At 37.7% G+C, this 20,846-nt stretch overlaps 1 protein-coding gene across 3 annotated transcripts in view; it reads left to right on the top strand.

The window, feature by feature from the left end:
- grb10b (growth factor receptor-bound protein 10b) overlaps window positions 1-18,131 on the top strand; it is a 75,111-nt gene extending 56,980 nt beyond the window's left edge. For 2 of the 3 annotated variants that reach the window (XM_059339244.1, XM_059339246.1), the window contains 12 exons: window positions 1,226-1,382; window positions 6,665-6,780; window positions 7,563-7,637; window positions 9,995-10,132; window positions 10,408-10,518; window positions 10,882-10,980; window positions 11,071-11,148; window positions 11,438-11,554; window positions 11,956-12,022; window positions 12,126-12,213; window positions 12,371-12,464; window positions 13,506-18,131. In XM_059339244.1, coding sequence (XP_059195227.1) covers window positions 1,226-1,382; window positions 6,665-6,780; window positions 7,563-7,637; window positions 9,995-10,132; window positions 10,408-10,518; window positions 10,882-10,980; window positions 11,071-11,148; window positions 11,438-11,554; window positions 11,956-12,022; window positions 12,126-12,213; window positions 12,371-12,464; window positions 13,506-13,652 — 1,287 coding nt within the window. In that variant the 3' untranslated portion in view covers window positions 13,653-18,131. The remainder of the gene's footprint in view (window positions 1-1,225; window positions 1,383-6,664; window positions 6,781-7,562; window positions 7,638-9,994; window positions 10,133-10,407; window positions 10,519-10,881; window positions 10,981-11,070; window positions 11,149-11,437; window positions 11,555-11,955; window positions 12,023-12,125; window positions 12,214-12,370; window positions 12,465-13,505) is intronic. The other variant, XM_059339245.1, reaches the window with a different exon arrangement.
- The last annotated feature ends 2,715 nt before the right edge of the window (window positions 18,132-20,846 follow it).

Raw genomic sequence — 20,846 nt, 5'->3', positions numbered from 1 at the left:
TACGTCTTTGCTCAAGAAGAGAACAGAATTTCTTTGTCATGATATATTATGTGGGAAGTGTGCATACATGACATGTGTAGGCTTAGTAGGCTGGATTCCTGTGTAGGCTAACAAGGCTGGATTCCTATGCAGGTTCAGTAGACTGCTCTAGTTTTCTTTCTGGGCCATTAGATGTGCATCTTATGAATGATAGATTCACGGAAAAACCAACCTGTGGACTTTGTGGACATAGATTTCGGACTATTTACCGCAATAGGAATGGCAGTTGTATTTCCTGTATTATTCTGGGAAAGCTCACCTACAGTAAATACAAGAATACCTGGATGTAAATGGTGCCTCTGACACAGATGAGATCCTATAATGCAGTTTAACGTGTGCATAGTCTGATGCACTGTTGCTATACAGTCCATGCATTACACTGGAAAGAGAAGTAGAGGCTCAACATGTGTGTGTGTGTGTACGTGCTTGAGTCAGTATTATTAATAGAAACAAAATGAAAACATGTGTTATTCATGGATTGCATTATTACTGGCCCAGTTTTAAGTTATGGAGGGGAAAAACAGAACTTGTGTCCGTGAAGTTGAGCTCGAAGCATTTTTAATGGTCGTGTCTTATCTCTGCATACATTTTCTTGATAAGCTATAATTGGAAACATCATGCATACTTCCTCTCAACAGAACAGTATGCATCCATTTGTTGGAGACAGTGCTGCTTTGCAAGAGCAGAAGCTTGTTATACACTATTTGCTTCTTTATTACACCAACAAGTTGCTGTAAGAAATGCTTGTCTGTGATTTCTAACACCACAATTGCTACATAGTTTTAAATGTCTGTTCTTTTCTATTGTGTGCTATAATTACAGGCATGTGTATGCTGTAGTGTATGGGGCTCTATATGATAAATACTGTGCTAGTGTTTGAAGGAAATTGCTGGCTTCACCCACCTATTTGGCTGAGTTTTCAAAAATAGTTTATGTTATATTGCTTCATTGCATCTTAGTATTACCTGTGGGGTTACCATTAAAAAAAGCATATTTAAACAGCCACCTTATTTTTAGTTAATCCTTTGCAGCCGGAATCTTTTGCTCAATTTTATCATATCAAGGACACCCTTGAATAAAAGAGTTTTGTTATTTTTTTCAGTCTCCTTTATTGAAACCCTTCTGTTTACCCCCTTGAAATGATATAATTTTATTAGAAGTAAACTGATGTATTTTCCCCCCACAGATTGTGAAGATCTTCACTGAAGACGGGATGGGTAAAGTGGTGGAGATCCCAGCCGACATGACAGCCAGGGACCTGTGCCAGCTCCTGGTTTATAAAAGCCATTGTGTGGACGACAACAGTTGGGCACTTGTTGAACACCACCCGCTGCTAGGGCTAGGTAAGGGGCAGAGCCCTGCAGGCTGTTCACATACACACAAAAACACCAATGAGCAGACATTCAAACACACTCACAGAAACAAATAGACTTGTGGTTGGGCCTTATACTGTACATGCAATGCAATCACTGACACACACAGGTGCATTCACATAAACGCATGCATGCCCGCATACTTGGGCAGACAGACAGTTCAAGCGCATATTCTCACGCAGGCATGTATTCAAGCATGAGTGCATGCACATACTATACAGCATTTGCACGCACAGAGCCATAATGTCCAATGATCTAATCATCACAGTGGCTGTGTACAAGGTTGCTGTGGCAGTGCAGCATCGTGCAGACAAAGCGGGGAAATGTTATCTGGTGAAAAACCGAGACAGACATTGAGCACTCACATTGAACTGCTTGTCATTGAAAAATATGTAGGTTGAACGTATTGATCTGCTTGTGTGCGAACAGAAAGTGATGGACATAGGCAATGCATTGCACATGAGGTCAGAGTTGCTGTAGAACTGGCTGTATGCTCGAAGCAAAATAAAAAGTGATGTGTACTTGAGCTCAGGGTTTCCAGAAGTTATTGCATGTAAGCAAACAGTAGAATTACAGAGACAATCTTTCCCAGGGGGCCTTATTAAAGCTTACCAATACTTTTGGACCTCTTGGGGATCCAGCAGAAACTGTCTCTGGTCCCCACTCATAAATTAAACAAACACAGCAATTGATAAATATTACAGCCTCAAAGCCGTGAGACTCTTGTGCATTACAGAGGAATTTTATCTTGTATTGGTGGTAGCGAGAATAATTTATGCTCTATGCAGAGGGTAGTGAAAGCAATAGAGAATATTATATATGATTTTTGACATCATTCACTCATAGTTTGCTTGGAATACAGCCTTTTCTTAAAATAAATATCATACTTGTTGTATAAGTTTCATCCCTGCTACTTTTTAACAATAACTTTATGCAGCACATTATATAGGAATGTTTTTTTCCCTTTAAATTTGAAATCAATGAAGGGGTCAGAGTGTAAGAAGGTGATGATTGAAGGTTATGGATTAGATGATGTAGCGATGTAACTGATGAACACTGTAACAAAACCTTGTGCTCCTCTCAGTGTCAGAGACTGTGTAATGTTATCGATCCAGTACTATAAATGACACGGCAGAGAGGTGATGGAGATGATTGATGAAGAGTTTAAAAGGCTATGTTTCATGTTAAAGGTTCTTTAGAGCACTCTACTGAAAATAGAATCCCTCGCTGCATGAGACAGAGACATCAGGACTAATGTAGTGTAAAAAGGTCAAAGGAATAATGGCGGAAGGAATCACAAATGAGGAATAATATTGAATGTAGAAGTTTGATGCAACAGATTTAAGTGTTGCACTAGTCGGCTGATGACTAGCAGATAGAGAGGTTGCATGTTATGCAGAAGATTCCTCATAGATTAATAGGAGTGAACATATTTGAGGAAGTGGAGGGAATATATAGCAGCATAGCTTGGCAGTTTTGCTTCTATTTGCTAAAAGCTACAAGACCAAAACACGCACTGTTTTGATATGTTTTGAAGTCCAAATGTTGTGTTGAGATTGCGCGATTTAAAGTACAAAATGTTGAAAGATGTGCTCTATTCCAGAGGTTGATCAAGCAAGTTTAACTTGTGGCTGCATTAAGATGGAAGAGAGCTTTGTCTTTCTGTCAAGGTGATTTTGTGTTGGACTTGGCAGTATAACAGTAAGTTTGGAAAGCTGTGGTCAGCTGAACGTAAGAAAACCCAACCTCCCCCTGAGGAGCGGGCGATTATAAAGCACTTATGGAGGACAAGTTGAGCCTGTGCTTTGTGCTCATGTCTGTACAGTTTAACATATGTGGGAGAGGTGGGGGTGCAGTTTTATATAGAGCAGTGAAACACACTGTAGGAAGAGACATGTTGAAAGGCGTATGTAAAACAAAAAAACTTGAATTCTGTTGTTACAACTTGTGTCGGTCTGGCTTATTGTCACGTGAGAAAACTATACTGCATTATTCAAATAACGGGTCCCAACACTCTCACACTATATTTCACCATTCATCATGATCCGCTTACATTTCTCATCAGTGCAGCCAACACAATACTGCCAAATACAGTGAGGCTGGCTTGTTGTAAGTGACATCATTTTTGGCGCAGGGTAACTCTATTCTATTATAGCCTGTCTTCTATTCTGGCACACCTGTACTGCAACCGTATTCTTTACAGGCCTGGGATAACTATTTATTGTATTTTATGTTTAGAAGTTTCACAAAATGAGATGTGATGAAGCAGCAGGGTGCTGATGGTTAGAATTGAAGGTTTTTTGCTTTTGCCACTGCAGAACCAGTGACTGTCTGCTGTCTGGGTGTGTGTGCATATGTGTGTTTGTAGATGTGTGCACAGGTGGCTTTGTGTCTACAACAAAATGATAGACACAGTGTGTGTTGTATGCATTGTGTGTGTCTGACATGTTTATTACAGCAATCTAAATATTTCAAACAATGATTGATCTTATCTGAAGCTCTGTTAGTTGTCAGACCTTGCCTATGGTATGTATGTGGCTGGTGGCTTTCCAGGTATGAACTGAAATAGGGATGGGCAGTAATTCAATATGATAATTTATTGTCTTTCAATAAAATTGTCTCATGATGAAATCATATATCCAGATATCCTGGTACACAATCACATAATCTAAATTGATAATAGCAACCACGTACTAACTCAAATTTCTCAGAAAAAAAGGATACAACACTGATGGGACATGGTGTGAAGCATAAATAAAAAAATAAAAATGCATATTCAGGATTCTGAGTGTATGTTTACAAGGACAAAAGTGTATTAGTTTGAACTCTAAATATCGTTTTTAATTGAACTATGCTGCAAATACAATTTGCTTTTATTCATTTTTTCAAAATAATTTCACATGAAAATGTTCAGTTCATTCCATAGTTTTCATTTGTCAAGTATTTCATTTGCTCTGGAGGATATAAAATATGTTTTTCCATGTGATTATTGCTAATATTTAGTCAAAATGTATATTTAAATGAATATTGCAACCATGTAGAAATACAATTTTCAGCCAACCACTTAATATTTTTAACATTTATAAGTACATATGAAGTGCTTTTTGCAGCATGTGAACATCCTGCTTGTATATGCATATGTGTTCACGTGTATCTGCACAGACATTATGTACAGACATGTATGTGCAGACATACAGTCTGCACTGCACATGCATGTGCTGTCACACATCATGTGTGCACATGTGGTTGGGTGGTAGACGAGAATAGAAGTTTCCGAGAGACCCGAACAATAGTGTGTTTGAACAGAGGAGCCTATTCTGGTGCATTGCTGCCCACTCACTGCTACGCTGCTGAATGGGATGAAATGGCCCTTTGAGATAAGTAACACTGACCTCTACTTGTCACCCCATAAAAGGTTAACAACTCTGGCACAGTGAGGTAGTGTTGCCGGGGTGAGTCACTGTCACGAACATGAGTGAGTCATCAGACAGGCGACAAGTTGAAACAGAAAGAAAAAGAAGAGTCGTGACAGTGTTAAAGGGATTGTGACAGAGGGGATAGAGAGGGGGCACATGAAATGAGATAATGATGTGAGATAGAGATGTGCAGTCAGATTTCTCTGAAGTTCTCTTTTTCACATCAAAAACAGATATCAGAGCAAATACTGCCATTGCAAAAGTGAAGTTAAATTTTTTTAATTAGATCTACTGGGGAAAGGAAGGATGTCTTTTATTAAAGACATGACAGAGAGAACTTGTAAGCTGGTTGGAATCCAGTGAGTCATGAATTTCAGCATCAGTCACAGAATTTAAATCAGCAGGACCTCTGACCACATCCGTACAAGGACACACTATTAGTTGAATCACATCCAAAATTATTTATGGTAAAATTAGCCACGTGTAAGTGCAAATGTGTGCAACTGTGAGCATGATGGTGGGAACTGTGAGAAGCTCCACATGGGACAAACATATGACTTAAGATGTAAAGATGGACATGTTTTAAACATCAGCATGATGCACTGCTTCTAAGTAAACACTTTTTTTTTTTTTTTTTTTAAGTTTTTTTTAGTTTTATTCAAACGGTTTTGTCATACTTACTATTTATTGAGATTTTCCAATCTGTCATATTTTAAGATGTCATCACCCCAAATAAATTAAATGCATGCATACTGTGTGTAGCAAACAGGAGAGCAAACTGTTTTCTTACTATAATATAAAACATGTTTGAAGGGCTAACGGCCAAAATATGGATTGAAGAAGAATATCTTGTTAAGTAATAACATGTCGTGAATTTTGGAAATTATAACATCTTGTTTTTTCAATACATTTTTACTGTTTGACTTTACAAAGCCCTGGAGTTATTGACAATGGGTCACACAAGTTGAAGACGATTGCATGCTGCCATCGCTGGAAATGTATTCTACAGGATGTAAAATTTAAGTGTTGTCTAATTTTTATCTGCAACTGTGCAGAAGTACGGGGTTCAGATAGAATTAATCAACATGCAGCACTTGAATTAGGGTTAAGACGATAGATGATGGCTGGCAGTCATCCACCATTGAGCCCGACATAATGATTCAAAGAGCTCTCTGTCTCAGTCCTCAGTCCTGAAAATGGTGCTACTATAACGCGTAACGGCAGCGGATTGTGGTTCGGGTGAGGTGGTTACTTAACACAGGTTTTTGCGGACTGGCTCTCATAATAGTTTGGGTGGGTGCATATTAAAAAAACCCTGACCATCTTCTATTCACCTTCTACATCACTAATACGAAGAAAAAGACTGTAGGAGTGAGTGAGGATGGGCTGTGAATGGGATCAGAGACTGCAGTATGAAAGGAATAAAATAATCACATATTGCCATTAACTCCTGTGACAGAGCATGCTATGTGCGCTGCGCTGTGTATTGTATGTGTTTGTTTGTTTTCTGTTTGTTTGTTGTTGTTTTTTGTTTGTTTGTTTGTTTGTTTGTTTTTTGTTTCGTAATTCTCTGCTTTTTTACATCATGGCCAGGGGACTACAGATGAAAACTAGCCTTCCGGCTAACTCTGGCTTTTTTTAACCATGTACAATCATGTGTTTTATGAAACTGCACCGTCCCCTTTTAAATAAACTAATGAATAAATAAATAAAATATTTATGCCAGGTTAATAATTAGTATAATCTGTGTAGTTGTAGGAAAATCTTGTTATGCTTTGAATAATAAACACTACGCTTCATCATTGTTCTCATTCTCTTCTGCCTGTCTCACCTCAGAGCGCTGTCTAGAAGACCATGAGCTGGTGGTTCAGGTCCAGGCCTCCATGAACAGCGACAGCAGATTCCTCTTCAGGAAGAACTATGCCAAATATGAATTCTTCAGAAACCCACTGGTAATTGCTTTTACTTAGACATTTCTTATGTCACTCTTGACGTCCTTGTGTTGAAATATAGCACGCATTCGCCTGTAAAAACAAATCCACCTGTGGACACAGCTCCTCTTGGTTTTATTTTTTACTTTTTTCTGCATGTTTGTTGTGTAACCCTCTTCATTTTTAGATAATTTGAAAGACTGCTTGAATATATGGCTGCTGAAAGGATAGCAGTATTACACCACATGATCTCTTGTATTTCGAAAATTCAGCCAAAATGAACAAAATGTTTAAGTAAATGGATTGTTGGTGTAATTTGCTTCAGACAAGCCTCATACAAAGTCTTGAAGGTTTGGTGAATTTACGTCTTGAAAAATGTTTTCATCTACATGATCAATCATGTAATTATTCAATAAAAAATCAAAACATTCAGTTTAAGTTAATAAACAAACAGTCAGCATATAGATTTGAATATGAATCAATCCTGTAAATGTTTTTTTTTCCCCAATTGCATCTATAGTAACAATTTGGATGTAAGAAGGGCCTCGAGAGTCCTTAAGTATCTTGGAAGTCCTTGAATTTTCCTCTGATGTCATAAGAACCCTGTTTAAAAAGTGGCCACTTGCGTCATAGATAAAATGAAAGACGTGGTTTTTAATAAGTGTCTGCATTCTTTATTCCTGTAAAACATCCTGACAGCTGACTGTACTAATGAGATTGCCGTGTGTTTTTTTTGTTACTAATTCCTACCCTATAATTATTGTTCCAGTGGCTGATATTCTCTGTCTGTCTCTCTCCACCAGACGTTTTTCCCGGAGCACATGGTCGCATGGTGCCAGGAAACAAATCGTATGCTTCTACCATCTCAGCTCCTTCAGGTACATGCAGCGCACGCTGTCGCACGTTTCTCTGTGTCTCCTTTTTTATTCTCTCTCCTCTTCCTGGCACGCACACGGCTTAGTTTACCTCCGAGTCAGCACCCGCTACATACTGTACAATCAAGCTGACATACCTCACCTCTGACCCTTAGACAGTGTGTCTCGTCAGAGCCTGCAGTAATAACTACCGTTGATCCCCTGTTGACACATGACTGTCTCGGCACACGCACCGCAGGCCTCACACTTGCGATGGATGGAATTAAGCAGTCAGAAATAGCATGTACAGTTCTTCGCGTCCCCTCCGTATGTTTGCACAGCACAAATTCACATACTTGTGTCATGCTACTTATGTGATACGCAGAAGACTCGCAGGCCGTACAATGCTTCCACAAAAGATAGAAAGAAAAGAAAAGGTCTGCAAGGAGACCAGACAAAAAGATTCTTGGAATTTTGAAGAGCTTTGGTCTTAATGGATGCAGTCTGGCTCTCTTCTGTATCAAGTAATGGAGCTGTCAGAGACAGAATCACAAGAGGAATCCATCCCCTCATCCTTGCCACTCACAGAAAGCTTTTAACTCCCCTGCTGATCATATAGACGTTATGCTCTACATAGAGGAGTCAATAAATGAATGGGGATGCGGTGAGCCTGAGTTGTGTCAGGAATCCCCAATGTTTGACTTATTCTAAACATAAGATCTTTGCACTCAATTAGAGTGCTATCCAAACCAAGACCCCCGAGCTCAGCCAGGTGTTTGCAACATTTGCCATTTATGCGAAAAGCATATGTCAACGCAAAGCAGCAAAGGTGTAGTGCCTCCGGAAAAAAAAAGAGAAGCTTTTTGAATGAAGGTCGCGTGTGAACGTGCGCTCCGTAGATGTCGGGAAAGGCTCATGCGTGAGGCCCATTGTGGGATGTTTCCAAAACACTGGGAAACATGTGCTTTAAATATTGAAGAGTCCTCTGGAACAGTTTACCTTCTTGCCGCAAGCCACAGATTCCAAATCAGCTCTAATAACTTAACCTGCCACTTCATGGTGTGATATTTTTGTGAAACATGGAAACCACAAACTCCAAATGCTTGAGACACCCACAAGACAATTTAGGCTTTAAGGGTTTCTAATAGGAATGTGCTGTATGTTGATTCAATGTATGTACACATACATACATGTGCCTGCCAAGACAAAAACAGTACACTGTATTAGTCCTGGCATGCACATTGCATAGCAAGACGTAACACATTTTTTTCCTTTTTTTAATTCAAAATAAAACAAATGTTTTTAGAAATCCATTACAGGTCCTGCTTAAAAAACTCGAAAAAATATTAATGTAGCCACTGTGATGACACCCATTACTTTGTGGACTGCGGTTTTAGAGCCTTGACTTTTGTAATTTGGCTGTACCCATCTTGTTTTTTTTAGCAGCCAGAAGGGACCCTATTTGGACGAGAGGGTGGAGCTAGGGAGTTGAACACTAAGTTACCAGCTAATGCTAGTGCTAACTAGCTTTGTTAGCAAGGTTCATCAGATATTCAACAGCCGACTCCTTAAGATGTCAAAGGGTCAAAGTTCTAACATTAAAATAGTGAACTGAAATAGTGGATTGTCAATCACAAGGTAGCCCAACCCAAAAGCATACCCTGCTCTATCGCCTATTTTACTCTTAATGGGACCATAAATTGAGAAAATGAACATCATGCTATATTGAAATTAGCAAATTAGCAATTGAGACCAGACCCACTTTTTTCACTGAGGTAATAAATCAAGTGATTGGTCGGGTCATTTTCTTATAAGCATCAATACAGTCTGACTTCTTTTTGCAACTAATGAAGTCTCCCCCTGCTGGCCGTTTGCAATAATGCAGCTTTAGGGCAATTCGACTAGCTTGAAATATAAATAAATGATGTATATGTATTGAACATGCTTTTTCTACATACAAGCTTAGTGTTTGTCGTATGTATATGTATGTATATTACATATTAAGTCCTGTCAGCGTCCGTTGACCATCTTCAAGGCTCTACACTGTTTGGTTTTCTGACAATAGCACAGTGTCTGCTCTTATCATGGTCGCTACTGTGGTGTGTAACAATTCAAACTGCTGCCCATGTCAACCGTCAGCTGTCAGTCTTCCACTGATGCAATAAGCCCAGATGACACTATGTTCTTTGACAAAAAGCAATTGCCTCCCGTCTGTGATGCCTCTGCAGATGGTGTCTGCTGTGACAGTGACAGAGAGCTTATAGGCTTCAGATGTGATCCAGCGTTTCCCTCCTGAGGCAGAGGACATTATAGAGTGAATAAATAAACTTTTGGATGTTGATCCCCTGCTTCATGTCTTTCTCGCTCGCTCCCTCCCTCAGAACTTCCTAGCAACCAGTAGTTGTCCAGAGATCCAGGGGTATCTGTATGTGAAGGAGGTGGGTCGGAAGTCCTGGAAGAAAGTTTACATGTTCCTGCGGCGCTCAGGACTCTACTGCTCTACAAAAGGAACCTCAAAGGTAACAGCAACTCAATCTTTTCACCTTCACAGGACAAAATGTTTGTCATTGTCATTTTCTAACATGTAATTCTTGGTAATTACAGTCATTATTTATCATTAAAGAATTCAAATGCATTCTACACTGAAATGTTCAAGTAATAACTAGTAAATATTCCATATTAAACATAATTACCTTTAAAGAATCAGCCTTTTATTGATGCATATGTCTTTCAGTATACCTCCAGGCTATGTCGCTCTGTGATGTTTCGTCTTATTAATTATTTCTGTCTCCAGGAGCCCAGACATCTACAGTTACTAGCAGACCTTGAAGACAGCAACATCTTCACTGTCATCACAGGCAAAAAGCAGCACGGTGCACCCACAGACTACGGGTTCTGTATCAAGGTGAGTCTCAGATGACAGAAGTGAGATGAAGCTGATTTCTAATGAAATATTATGAGTTGAGGAATGATTGACATCCTGTGCAGCTCCCTGTCTTATGAGAGGAGTGCTGGCATGCATATATATGAGTGCTGATGTTCTGGTTTATTGCTGTATTTCTAAACTTTTTTTGTGTGTGCGTGTTTATTTGGCTTATATTTTCTTTTATTTCTAAATTGTATATGTTGATGAGTGAACAGTTAAAACATTTTTCTCATTATCCTTGTCAACTCAATTTACTTCCGTCAGCTATGACAGTAATTATAGTGATGCTGGTAGATGATGATGATTATCTCTGTTCTCATTGTGACATTTGTTAATCCACAGCCCAATAAATGTCGAGGCGAGCTGAAGGAGGTGAGGATGCTGAGTGCGGAGGATGAACAGGGCAGGACCTGCTGGATGACTGCCTTCCGGCTCTTCAAGGTAACACCATGACAAAAAATATGTTTTTTTATAATGTGCACAGTACACAGAAATGTGTTGCTTTACCACTGTGTTCCTTTTCCTTTACAGTATGGGATTGTGTTGTACCAGAATTATAAGATTCCCCAACAAAGAAAAACCTTACTTTCACACTTCTCAGCACCTGTGGTAAGCTTACTGCTTTACTTAAAATTCAGTCTAAGTTTAGTGCTTTGAATAACTAAACCAGATATTTGACAAAAGTAAAATTTGAATTGTGAAGGAATACTACTGTAATGTATGAGTCAGGAATTTCTAACTAACTAGTCAGAAGATTTTAGGAGACAGTCAGCACCCGACTTTTTATTGCACTGTCTTTGTTTGTTTGTATTTGTACATACTGTAGATGCACCCTTGCACTTGTGTTGCTGCTTTTGGATCCACATTTTCACTGTCATGTACCTCTGTCTCCCCCTAGCGGAGTGTATCGGAGAACTCCCTTGTGGCGATGGATTTCTCAGGGAGGATAGGCAGGGTGATTGACAACCCTGTAGAAGCTCAGAGCGCTGCTATGGAGGAGGGACATGCATGGAGGGTGAGACACAGCCTCAGTTATTTCTGTCAATATTGCTTGGAGCAAACCTCAAAAGATCTCTACAGATGGCACTATTTAATTTTGCTTAAATATGAATGCAGAGCTAATTTTCCTTGCGTCGTGTTAGTGTTTCTTTAGTTATGTGTTAGTCATTTTGTGCTGAAAAAAGTTGTTTGTGTATGTATAAAGCTGATATGACTGTAGAGCAGCTGATTTAATCTAATGGATTTGAACGGTCTTAAACTCAGTCCACAATAATTAAGTCAGCTTAGTCCGGTGACATCTTTTCTCTTATTTGAGGTTAGGAAATCATTTTACAATACAGTAATGACTGTGTAGACTAACCCACCAGAACTTGAACTAATCCCTGTTGTTTTGTCTCTTTGTGGCGTCTCTCTCAGAAGAGGAGTCAACGAATGAACATATTAGGCTCCCACAGTCCACTACACCACTCCTCACTAAGCTCAGGTAAACACAAAGACATTCATAGAGAAAAAAGCCTTCTTTTCACATTTTTTCTTTTGAAAAATGTATTAAAAACATGTATTTATTTTTTCATAATTCTCTGCAGTCATCCACATAGCTCAGTTGTGGTTCCACGGCAGGATAACCAGAGAAGAATCCCACCGTATTATCCACCAGCAGGGACAAGTTGATGGGTAAGGCAGCACATGCAGTTTTCCTATTCAATGAATATGAATAAAACACAAACAAAATAGCTACATTATTTTTTCTACATTTTTTTGTTACTTCATCCAAGAAATCAAGTCTTCAGCATGTTTTCCTCACAGTATCTTCCTTTCTCTTGTTGCACAGGTTGTTTCTGCTGAGAGTCAGTCAGAGTAACCCCAAGGCTTTTGTGCTCACATTGTGCCATCACCAGAAAATCAAACATTTCCAGATACTACCGGTATGCATACTTTTCATAATTTTTTTAATGAAATTGTGCTGATACAATGTTGAAGTTAGTTGTTATTGTTAAAGCTGTTTTGCTGTTCTTTTGTTACGTGTATATTTTCCTTTTGGGAGACAATTGAAGTAAAACTGAGCTGGTCAAAATTATATATGACAAAAGGCAGCTGTACTGTTGGAAAGTAATTTGGTATATTTACTCAAGTACTGCACTTGCATTACATTGTACTATATTGAGGTACTTGTACTTATCTACATCACTACATCAGACAGCTTTACCTACTAGCTACCTTACAAATTACAATTTTTGCTTATTTTCCTTTTCATTATTTAATTTTTTTATATATTTAATAATTTTGAGGTTTGTATTGTTGCTTGGACAAAACAGACCCTGTGAACGAAATCACTTTGGGATTTGGCTTATTGTGAAAGAATTTTTCATTATTTTAGGAAATTTAACAAACCATCAAACAATTAGGAACATATTCAGCAGGTTCATAAATAATAAAATTAATCATTAGTTGCAGTGCAATACAAAGAAGTTAAAAATTACATCCACCTCAACCCACTACAACAGAAAAATGCATGAATTATAACACTCTAATAATATAGTATAACAATGGTATTTTTATTAATATTATGATCATATTTTACTGATTAAACTTACATACTTTTACTTAAGTAACATTTTCAATGAAGGGTTTTTACTTTTAACATTTCAACAGTGTGGTATTAGTGTTTTACTTAAAAGGACCTGAAAAGAAAAAGCATTGAAAAGCATTGTTTCTGTGAGGTGTCAGTCCCAGAAAGCCTTTAAACCATTAAAAGAAAAATGTGTATTTGGTCTAACTTTAATGAAAAAAAAGGTTGCTCAAACCTCTACAATGTTGGAAAAATACAAATATGGCTTGAAAAACGGCAAGATATACAGGATATATACTGTATATATACACATATGTTTGTTGCTAAATAGCCAAAACAACTATGTCTGATGTTGTTGTCCTTTCTTTTCTCTTGCCCTGTGGCGTGTCCCTGGCAGTGTGAAGAGGACGGCCAAGTCTTCTTCAGCCTTGATGACGGCTCCACCAAATTCACCGACCTGATCCAGCTGGTGGAGTTCTACCAGCTCAACAGAGGAGTACTGCCTTCTAAACTCAAACACCCGTGCACCGTCGTGGCCTTATGACACCTTCGGATCATCTGACCCCATGACCCCCCATCACTTGACCTGACTCTGCCTAAAACAAACATTTGTTTTTATCTTTACAAGAAGCTGGTGAATTGACTGATCTTTTGTTGTCATTTTATATTGCCGTGAGTCTGCTGGAGACTTGTTGGAATCCTTTTGCATGGATGTTTGAGGATTAGGAGGCACAACTTCTCGATGTTCCTCAGTCGTGAAGATAAAGGAAATGAACACTGCCGTTTGTGTCATTGCTGTTGCAAAATCTTCCACAATCTTGCTACCCATAGTCATCAATAAGCTTGGACACAGTGACCCTCAACGTTTTTTCACACAGCTCAAGTGTAAACTGTGTTTCCCTTCAACTGGACAATCAGCAGGACAGCTTTTGTGTGGACCACTCTGCTCTCTGAGAACAAACTCATTCAAACATCATCACACGTCCTCAAACAATATACTGTAGATGGAGAGTTGACTGTCTCTTAGTTTTGCACTCATGGGACTGGGAGTGGCCTTTGACGGTGCATGACTTCTCGGCTGTCTTAACTGTGAGATGGTGCCACCGCCCTCTAGTGTCATAGGCATGCAAGGACATGTCAAAATTCAACATGGATGAGAATTGGAGGCACCAGAAAGAGTGTTGAGGTTGGGAAACATCACAAGTTTGTCAAGTCAAACTCTACCGGAGAAAAATGGCTATGGAACATCTGGAACTGGTGAAACAAAGTATTTTTTTAAAAGTGGACAACACAAAATCTGCATTGTGCACCCTCACAGAAAAGTGTTTGCTCCTCTCTCACCACACAGGGTTTCTTTTCTTAATGATACATTCATTGCAGTTATGTATTGTCATCAATAGTCTCTTCAATAATATATTTTTTTAAAGCCCACTTTTTGCATTCTGGAGATTTGCAACTCTTCATTATTCACATATGCTACAATAAGTCATTCTGTGCTTGTTATTCTATTGCATGTTCCAATTTCCCAAAGTGTGTCCCGTGTAGCTTCCACAAAAATGAATAATCATTAATCGAACCATGGTGTCATTCAGGGTGAAATAACAAGTAATAAAGCTAGAGGAATTCTGTAACCAGGTAGACAGTGATTGTAAAGTTGAAAAGTGAAAACAGGTAGTTATTTGGGGGAAATTAAGTAAGTAAAGTGCACCCAGATGTGGGAGTTCACTGCAGGCAAAGGCATGATGACACCTGTTGAAAAAAGATGAAGTGGGACAAAGGAGAGTCTCCTCACCACAGCACAGGGAGGGATAACCACTAGCATTTCCTTCAGGTGTTTTTTTTAAGTGACAGCAAATAAAATGAAACAAAAATCAAACATACTAGATTAGATACAGTCCAATCCAATGGGAAACTTCTGTTCTGGACCTCTTTTCACACACATATGTCCCACAAACTTGCCTCCTACTGTTCCTGTTGGAAGTCAGTGAGATGCTGACAGACGTAAATGTGGCTAGGAGCATGCCTTAGCGTGCTCTGACTCCACACCAGGAGTAGACTCTGTGCATTACATTCCGTATAATGCTGCCTTTTTCTGCCTGGAAGTACTTGTGAACTAACAGTATCACATATCCTGCTTACTGCACACCACCTCTTTATGAATTCAGGCAGACTGTCGAGAAAAAAGTTATCTGTGTACAGTGTAGAAAAGATATTGTAAAGAGAGAAGAGCCTCTCCCTTTCTATCTCGACTTGTCTCACCCGCTCTCGTCGCACTTTCTTTAGCCTGCTGTGAAAATACACTGTCAGCGATGTGGCGGCAACATAAAACTGGAGATCTGACTGCAAATGTTCTACAGGGCCCACTTTGATTTTTTTTAACCCATGTCCATTTATTCTAATTTACTGAGTTGCCTCTAGTATGATGTGTCTACGATAATGACAGAAAACACAGGACGTAAAACTCTTAGTGACTTAGTTTGAGGGCACGGAATACACCTTCATTATATCCCAGACAGTGCAATTTCAGCAAAAATCAATTGTTTTGCTAATGCCAGCCAAGGTCAGTCAAAAAAAAGTATTTGAATGGATTACCCTTTGTGTTGTGGCCAAGTCTATGATAGAGTTCCTGTAATTAACTATAGTGAAAGGAAGATTTAGCACAGTGTCTCTAGATAACCTGGATTAAATCTCTTTTTGAATAGATAGGGATTCTTCTGTCACACCTATTGATCATGTCTGGCAGAATGAAACTAAATAGATAACACATGAAGGGCAAACCCCAGCCATCTCAAAATTCTGGGAAGTTTTTGGAAGTATTTCTGATGATATAAATACCACAAGGTTCATAATCGTCCTGTATGAAATGTCGCACCACAAACTGCTGTTTTTTACATGAAATTTTCTCAAAACTCACACTTAAAAGTTTGATTTAGTCCAAGCTCTGGTGGCAGCGCTGGTTAGGTCACTAGACAGCAGACAGGTAGATATCTAGTTGTACTCTCCTTTAATGCAATATCAGCAGCCATGATTTAACTACCTGCAGGTTATGTTAAGGTATATTGAACATCTGAGATGCAGAATAGCCGCACCATATTGACTCTCTGTGCATGGTCACCATTATTTATCTAAGATGCAATGACTCAATCATTTTTTTTTAAATATTGTTGCAGCAAAATGTATTTATTTATCTGGATGTGACTGAATACTTGAAAATTTTTAATTTCTTTTTCTCTGCGCTGTTCTGTAAATTTCTATTGTCATTACCATGAAATTATTGACCAGTGTGATTTATTATTATAATGACATGCCATCTATTGTTTTCCTTTTCCCTTTTTTTTTCAAAAAAAAAATTGTCATTATTAATACTTGTTATGAAGAGATGTTTTAAAGCACACTGGCATCAATAGTGTTAACATTGTTATTCCAATAGATGACATTGAAAACAAAAAAATACCAGGTTTCCCAAAGCATTACTTAATATCTTTTTTTTTCTTCTTTTCCCTCTCAGATCGATTAAAATATCTACCATAAGGAAATCCAATCTTTTTATGTTAAAAACAAGTGTTTCTGTCGTCACTCTTTTGTGGTGACTTAAACTAGGAAATATAGATTAGAGTAATAAAGTATCAAGTGTTTTGGGAAACTGGGTCAAGTAAACCTAAACATTCTCATAATTTACTTTCTAAACACCTTGCCTTGAAAAAAGAATTGTAAAAAATGTAGATGTAGAAAAAAGCCCTTTACATTCAAGTTAAACTTTCTCTATGAAAATCTTTTAATAATTAGATTAGATATATTTGAAGAAATGCACAACAGCAATCCCCCCTTCACATACACAGACACAGTTAGTCATCATTATTATACCAATCAAACTGCAGTAATGTGATAATTCCATGTGATATCAGAGCAGTTACAGCGTTGACCTCCTTTGAGCAGAATAAAGAAAGTAGTAAGTCAGTAGGTAGGTTTTAACATTTGCATGAATGTGGATTTTGAGTTTATTGTGTAGAGATTCTGTCACTGATATTCGATATCTGGATTACAACAACTCATCAATTATTTTGTAGTTATTATTTTTATTTTATTTATTATTCGAGATTCGATTCAGATTCCCCACTCTGCACTCATCCTCAAACTTCCTAGATTTTTTTTTTCCGGACGGACATGAATGGTAGCAAAAGTCACAACAAGTGAGGGACAGATAGGCTTTAGGGTGAAGAGAGTATTTTCATACAAACTGAAACTCTAAATGCAAAGATCAGAAAGTAAATTAAATTAGTAACTATGTGAAATATAAATCAGGGGATTTGGATGTTTTATTCTAACAGAAATGAATGTAACTGGGTTGCTCAGGGTTGACTTGGAGCATGTTAAAAACTACTGGTCCTTCAGCTCTCTTGGGCTTTTTAGGTGCAAGATGATGATGGATTCACAAATATTTTAGTTTCATTAAGCTGGGAGTTGTTACGGCAGACTTTCTCTATTACAGTATGTGCACCACCAATCTTCTAGTTGTGATTACTTGAAAAATATCCTTGCAGCAAAATGGAGTAGATCCAGTAGTATTTAAAGAGTACAGTAAACAGTGTTGTTCATTCTATTGTTTAAACTGTCTATATAAAATACTTACCTGGCTACCGGAGCTGATTGAAAAACCCATCTGAAACAATGTTACCAATTCAATCTCAGTCATCACCCCTAAGACCCCTAATATTCATGCCATCAATTCGAAATTATAACCATGTTAATAAAACTGACATTTGAGCCCAGTGTCACTTTTGGTAGCCAGGCAAACACAGATGGTGCCTCTGATGACTTCTCTTTCTCTGCACAAACCAGACCTAACATGTGGACCAAATGACAGACAAAGCTACCGTTCAGAGGGGACCGTTCACACTCATAAACTTTGCAATTTTAAGAAGTACTCGGTGAAAAACAATTCAAGAACAGAAAACGGCTCTCTGAATGATTCTGGCGAAAGGTGGTTGAGAATGAATGCTTGTACTTTCAGTTTACTTTTGGAGTTGAATTGGGCCCTGATCCTGCAAAGGTGGATTGATGGATTATCATCTTGACTCATGCATTTTCATAATGGTGTCACAATGCAAGATACCGTGGCTGTACAAATGAGTAAAGTAAAAAATATATCTATATATAAAAATATAAACTATTATGTATTTCAGGGAATGCAAAAAAAGAAAACAGTAACTTTTCTCTTTTTTTTTCTAAGAGAGAGCTCCTGTATTCAAAATGTGCTTTGCTTCAATCTGTAAATAGTTGAATGGCTTATAAATCTTAATTGTAACCTTTTCAGGTATTTTTGTACAAATAAGGGACTGATATATTCTGTTTATTGTAATTAGAATAAAACATTAATACATTGATATAAAACCTCAACTGTGTTTGTCTTTATTGAGAGAAACCTTTGTAACATTTAAACACTTTTTGTGTTAGATTAACATAATCCGCAATAGTGTGTAATCAAACCATACTGTGTTTGCATTGGTTGTAATTACTATCTGGGTATGTCCAGAATCTAAAAAAAAAATAGGTTCAATTCTGTGCCAAATACATTTATTTAAGGTCAAATATATTAAATTACACTTAAATAGCAACTCTTAGATTCTCCACTAGATGGAGCAATATCACAACAAGTATAAGGGCGGATAAAAGTCATAATCAGTAATGGGGAACAATTTAGTAACAATACAAGTACAACCTATACATCCTGCAACATTAATTACCTGCAAGATAAATGCCTTTGCAAATGCAATCAGGTTATTGTTGGGTTCCACAATAACAACACTGCCCCCACCCACCCCACCCCCCGGTCTGGTGTGTCACACCCTTTGGATTATCAGTCATGCAAACATAGTAAGGTTTCAAGGCTTAGAGTTTTGTTGTGAGTAAAGAAAAAGCTCTGCAGTGATTGCAGTTGTTATATTTAGGTGCAAAGAATTTAACATAATGTAGCGCTATTCAATGCAATAAATACTTTTAAGGTGATAATGTTCACTTGTTCAAACTGACTCTGGGCTGCCATACTGTCCTATCTACTTGACAGTTTTATTATGGACTAATTAATAGGTATCACTGTGAATCTTAATTTTTCTGAAATGTAATGTTTAGATATGCAATATTGGTAATTTTTAATTTAATATGTGCTAGTTGGAGTAAAAAGCATGCAAATTGAGGAATTATTTTAAGGGATCAGTTACAGGCAATTGATCAAACAGTAATGTCAGCAGGCAGTGTGCAGAAGGAGAGGAGTGTGAGGTTTCTTTCAGACAATCTATACATTACAATGGGATTTGAAGAAGATCATTAACACATAGAAATGGATAATATGCTTATTTTCAACATGTCCTTGATGAGATTACTTGTCTGGGTACATGTAAAGTCGCATACTTCCCTGGCTTAGGTATTTTGTCACAATACCAAACTAAAGACAGTCTTTGCAGGAGATATCATGATTAACTTTAAATTAATTAGACATTAATGCAATTTAACTATCTCTCACCTTGCCCTCGAATCATCAGCAAGTGCTTGAAAATAGTTGAATGCCATTAAAGGTGAATAATTATCAGTAAATTGCCAGTTAATTGGCTCATTAACCCTGCATTTATCTCTTAATTGTTTGTTTATCTTTGATATAAGCCAAATATGTCAATGTCATATCATTAAACTTATTACAATCCTATAAACTAGTCTCACTGCAGCACTTCTTCTGACATGATATGATATAGCCTATTTGAGTAGAATATATTTCTCCGTCTGTTTAAGATTATGCTCGTGGAATGACCTCATGTCAAGTTAACATTAAAAAAAAAAAATGAAATCAACTTTATTTATGTAAACTCCTTCTACATGACAAACAGAGAAGCTGCTGGAATCTAGCTAACATCCAGCTAGCAGCATCCAGTGTATTTATATACAGTCTATGGTGTGACTATGTTGAAGAGAAATTTATTTTGCACTGCAGACACACAGTGATTGCACTCGGCTGTTAATGTATGTGTGGGAAATGTGTGGGAAAATGTGAACTGATGTGTTTGAATCAACTTTGACAAGGTGAGAAGTTTATTGTTTGGAAACGATTCGCTCTGGGCTAACAAGTGATTAGCCAGCAGACAAGTTAAGGCTATAGAAGGAGGGACTATGAGGTTTCAATACAATGGGTTGCAGTTGAGAAAATAAACTGTAGACAGAAATTCAGCCAATTTTAATTTGTCATCTCATACACTGTTAGGAGAAAAGTATGGAAGAGGATTAGGGCTATGTAGCAGAGAAAAAAAATAATGAAAGGAGGAAAAAAGAAATCATTATGCACTTCCAGTAAAAAAGTCTTCCGTCGAAAAGCCACTGCCAGTAAAGTAACATTTAGCTATACTTACTCAGCTAACTTAGCTATAACATATAAGTATTGCCCTTTATTTAAAAAAACGTTCGTTTTTTAAAACACAAGCAAATGTGACATACAGCTGTTGAGTTAGCTTAGCATTAGCCGGCTAAGGTAACCTAGCAACGCAATGTAAACAGTCTCCAAGGTCAAGGCTACAGACACAAAGACAGAAATGATCTTAGCTAACAATTGGCTAACAACTTTAATAACAACTCAACCAGCATTCACACCAATAACAATTTTAACTGAAATTAACCAAAAATATTATTGTGGTAAACACCCAAATTAACTGAAATATAACATGGCTTCATTACTAGACATTTTAACTATGTTGTT

The sequence above is a fragment of the Centropristis striata genome, chromosome 8 (assembly GCF_030273125.1).
Source record: "Centropristis striata isolate RG_2023a ecotype Rhode Island chromosome 8, C.striata_1.0, whole genome shotgun sequence".
Classification (NCBI taxonomy): Eukaryota; Metazoa; Chordata; class Actinopteri; order Perciformes; family Serranidae; genus Centropristis; species Centropristis striata.
This window is presented reverse-complemented; position numbering and strand designations above follow the sequence as displayed.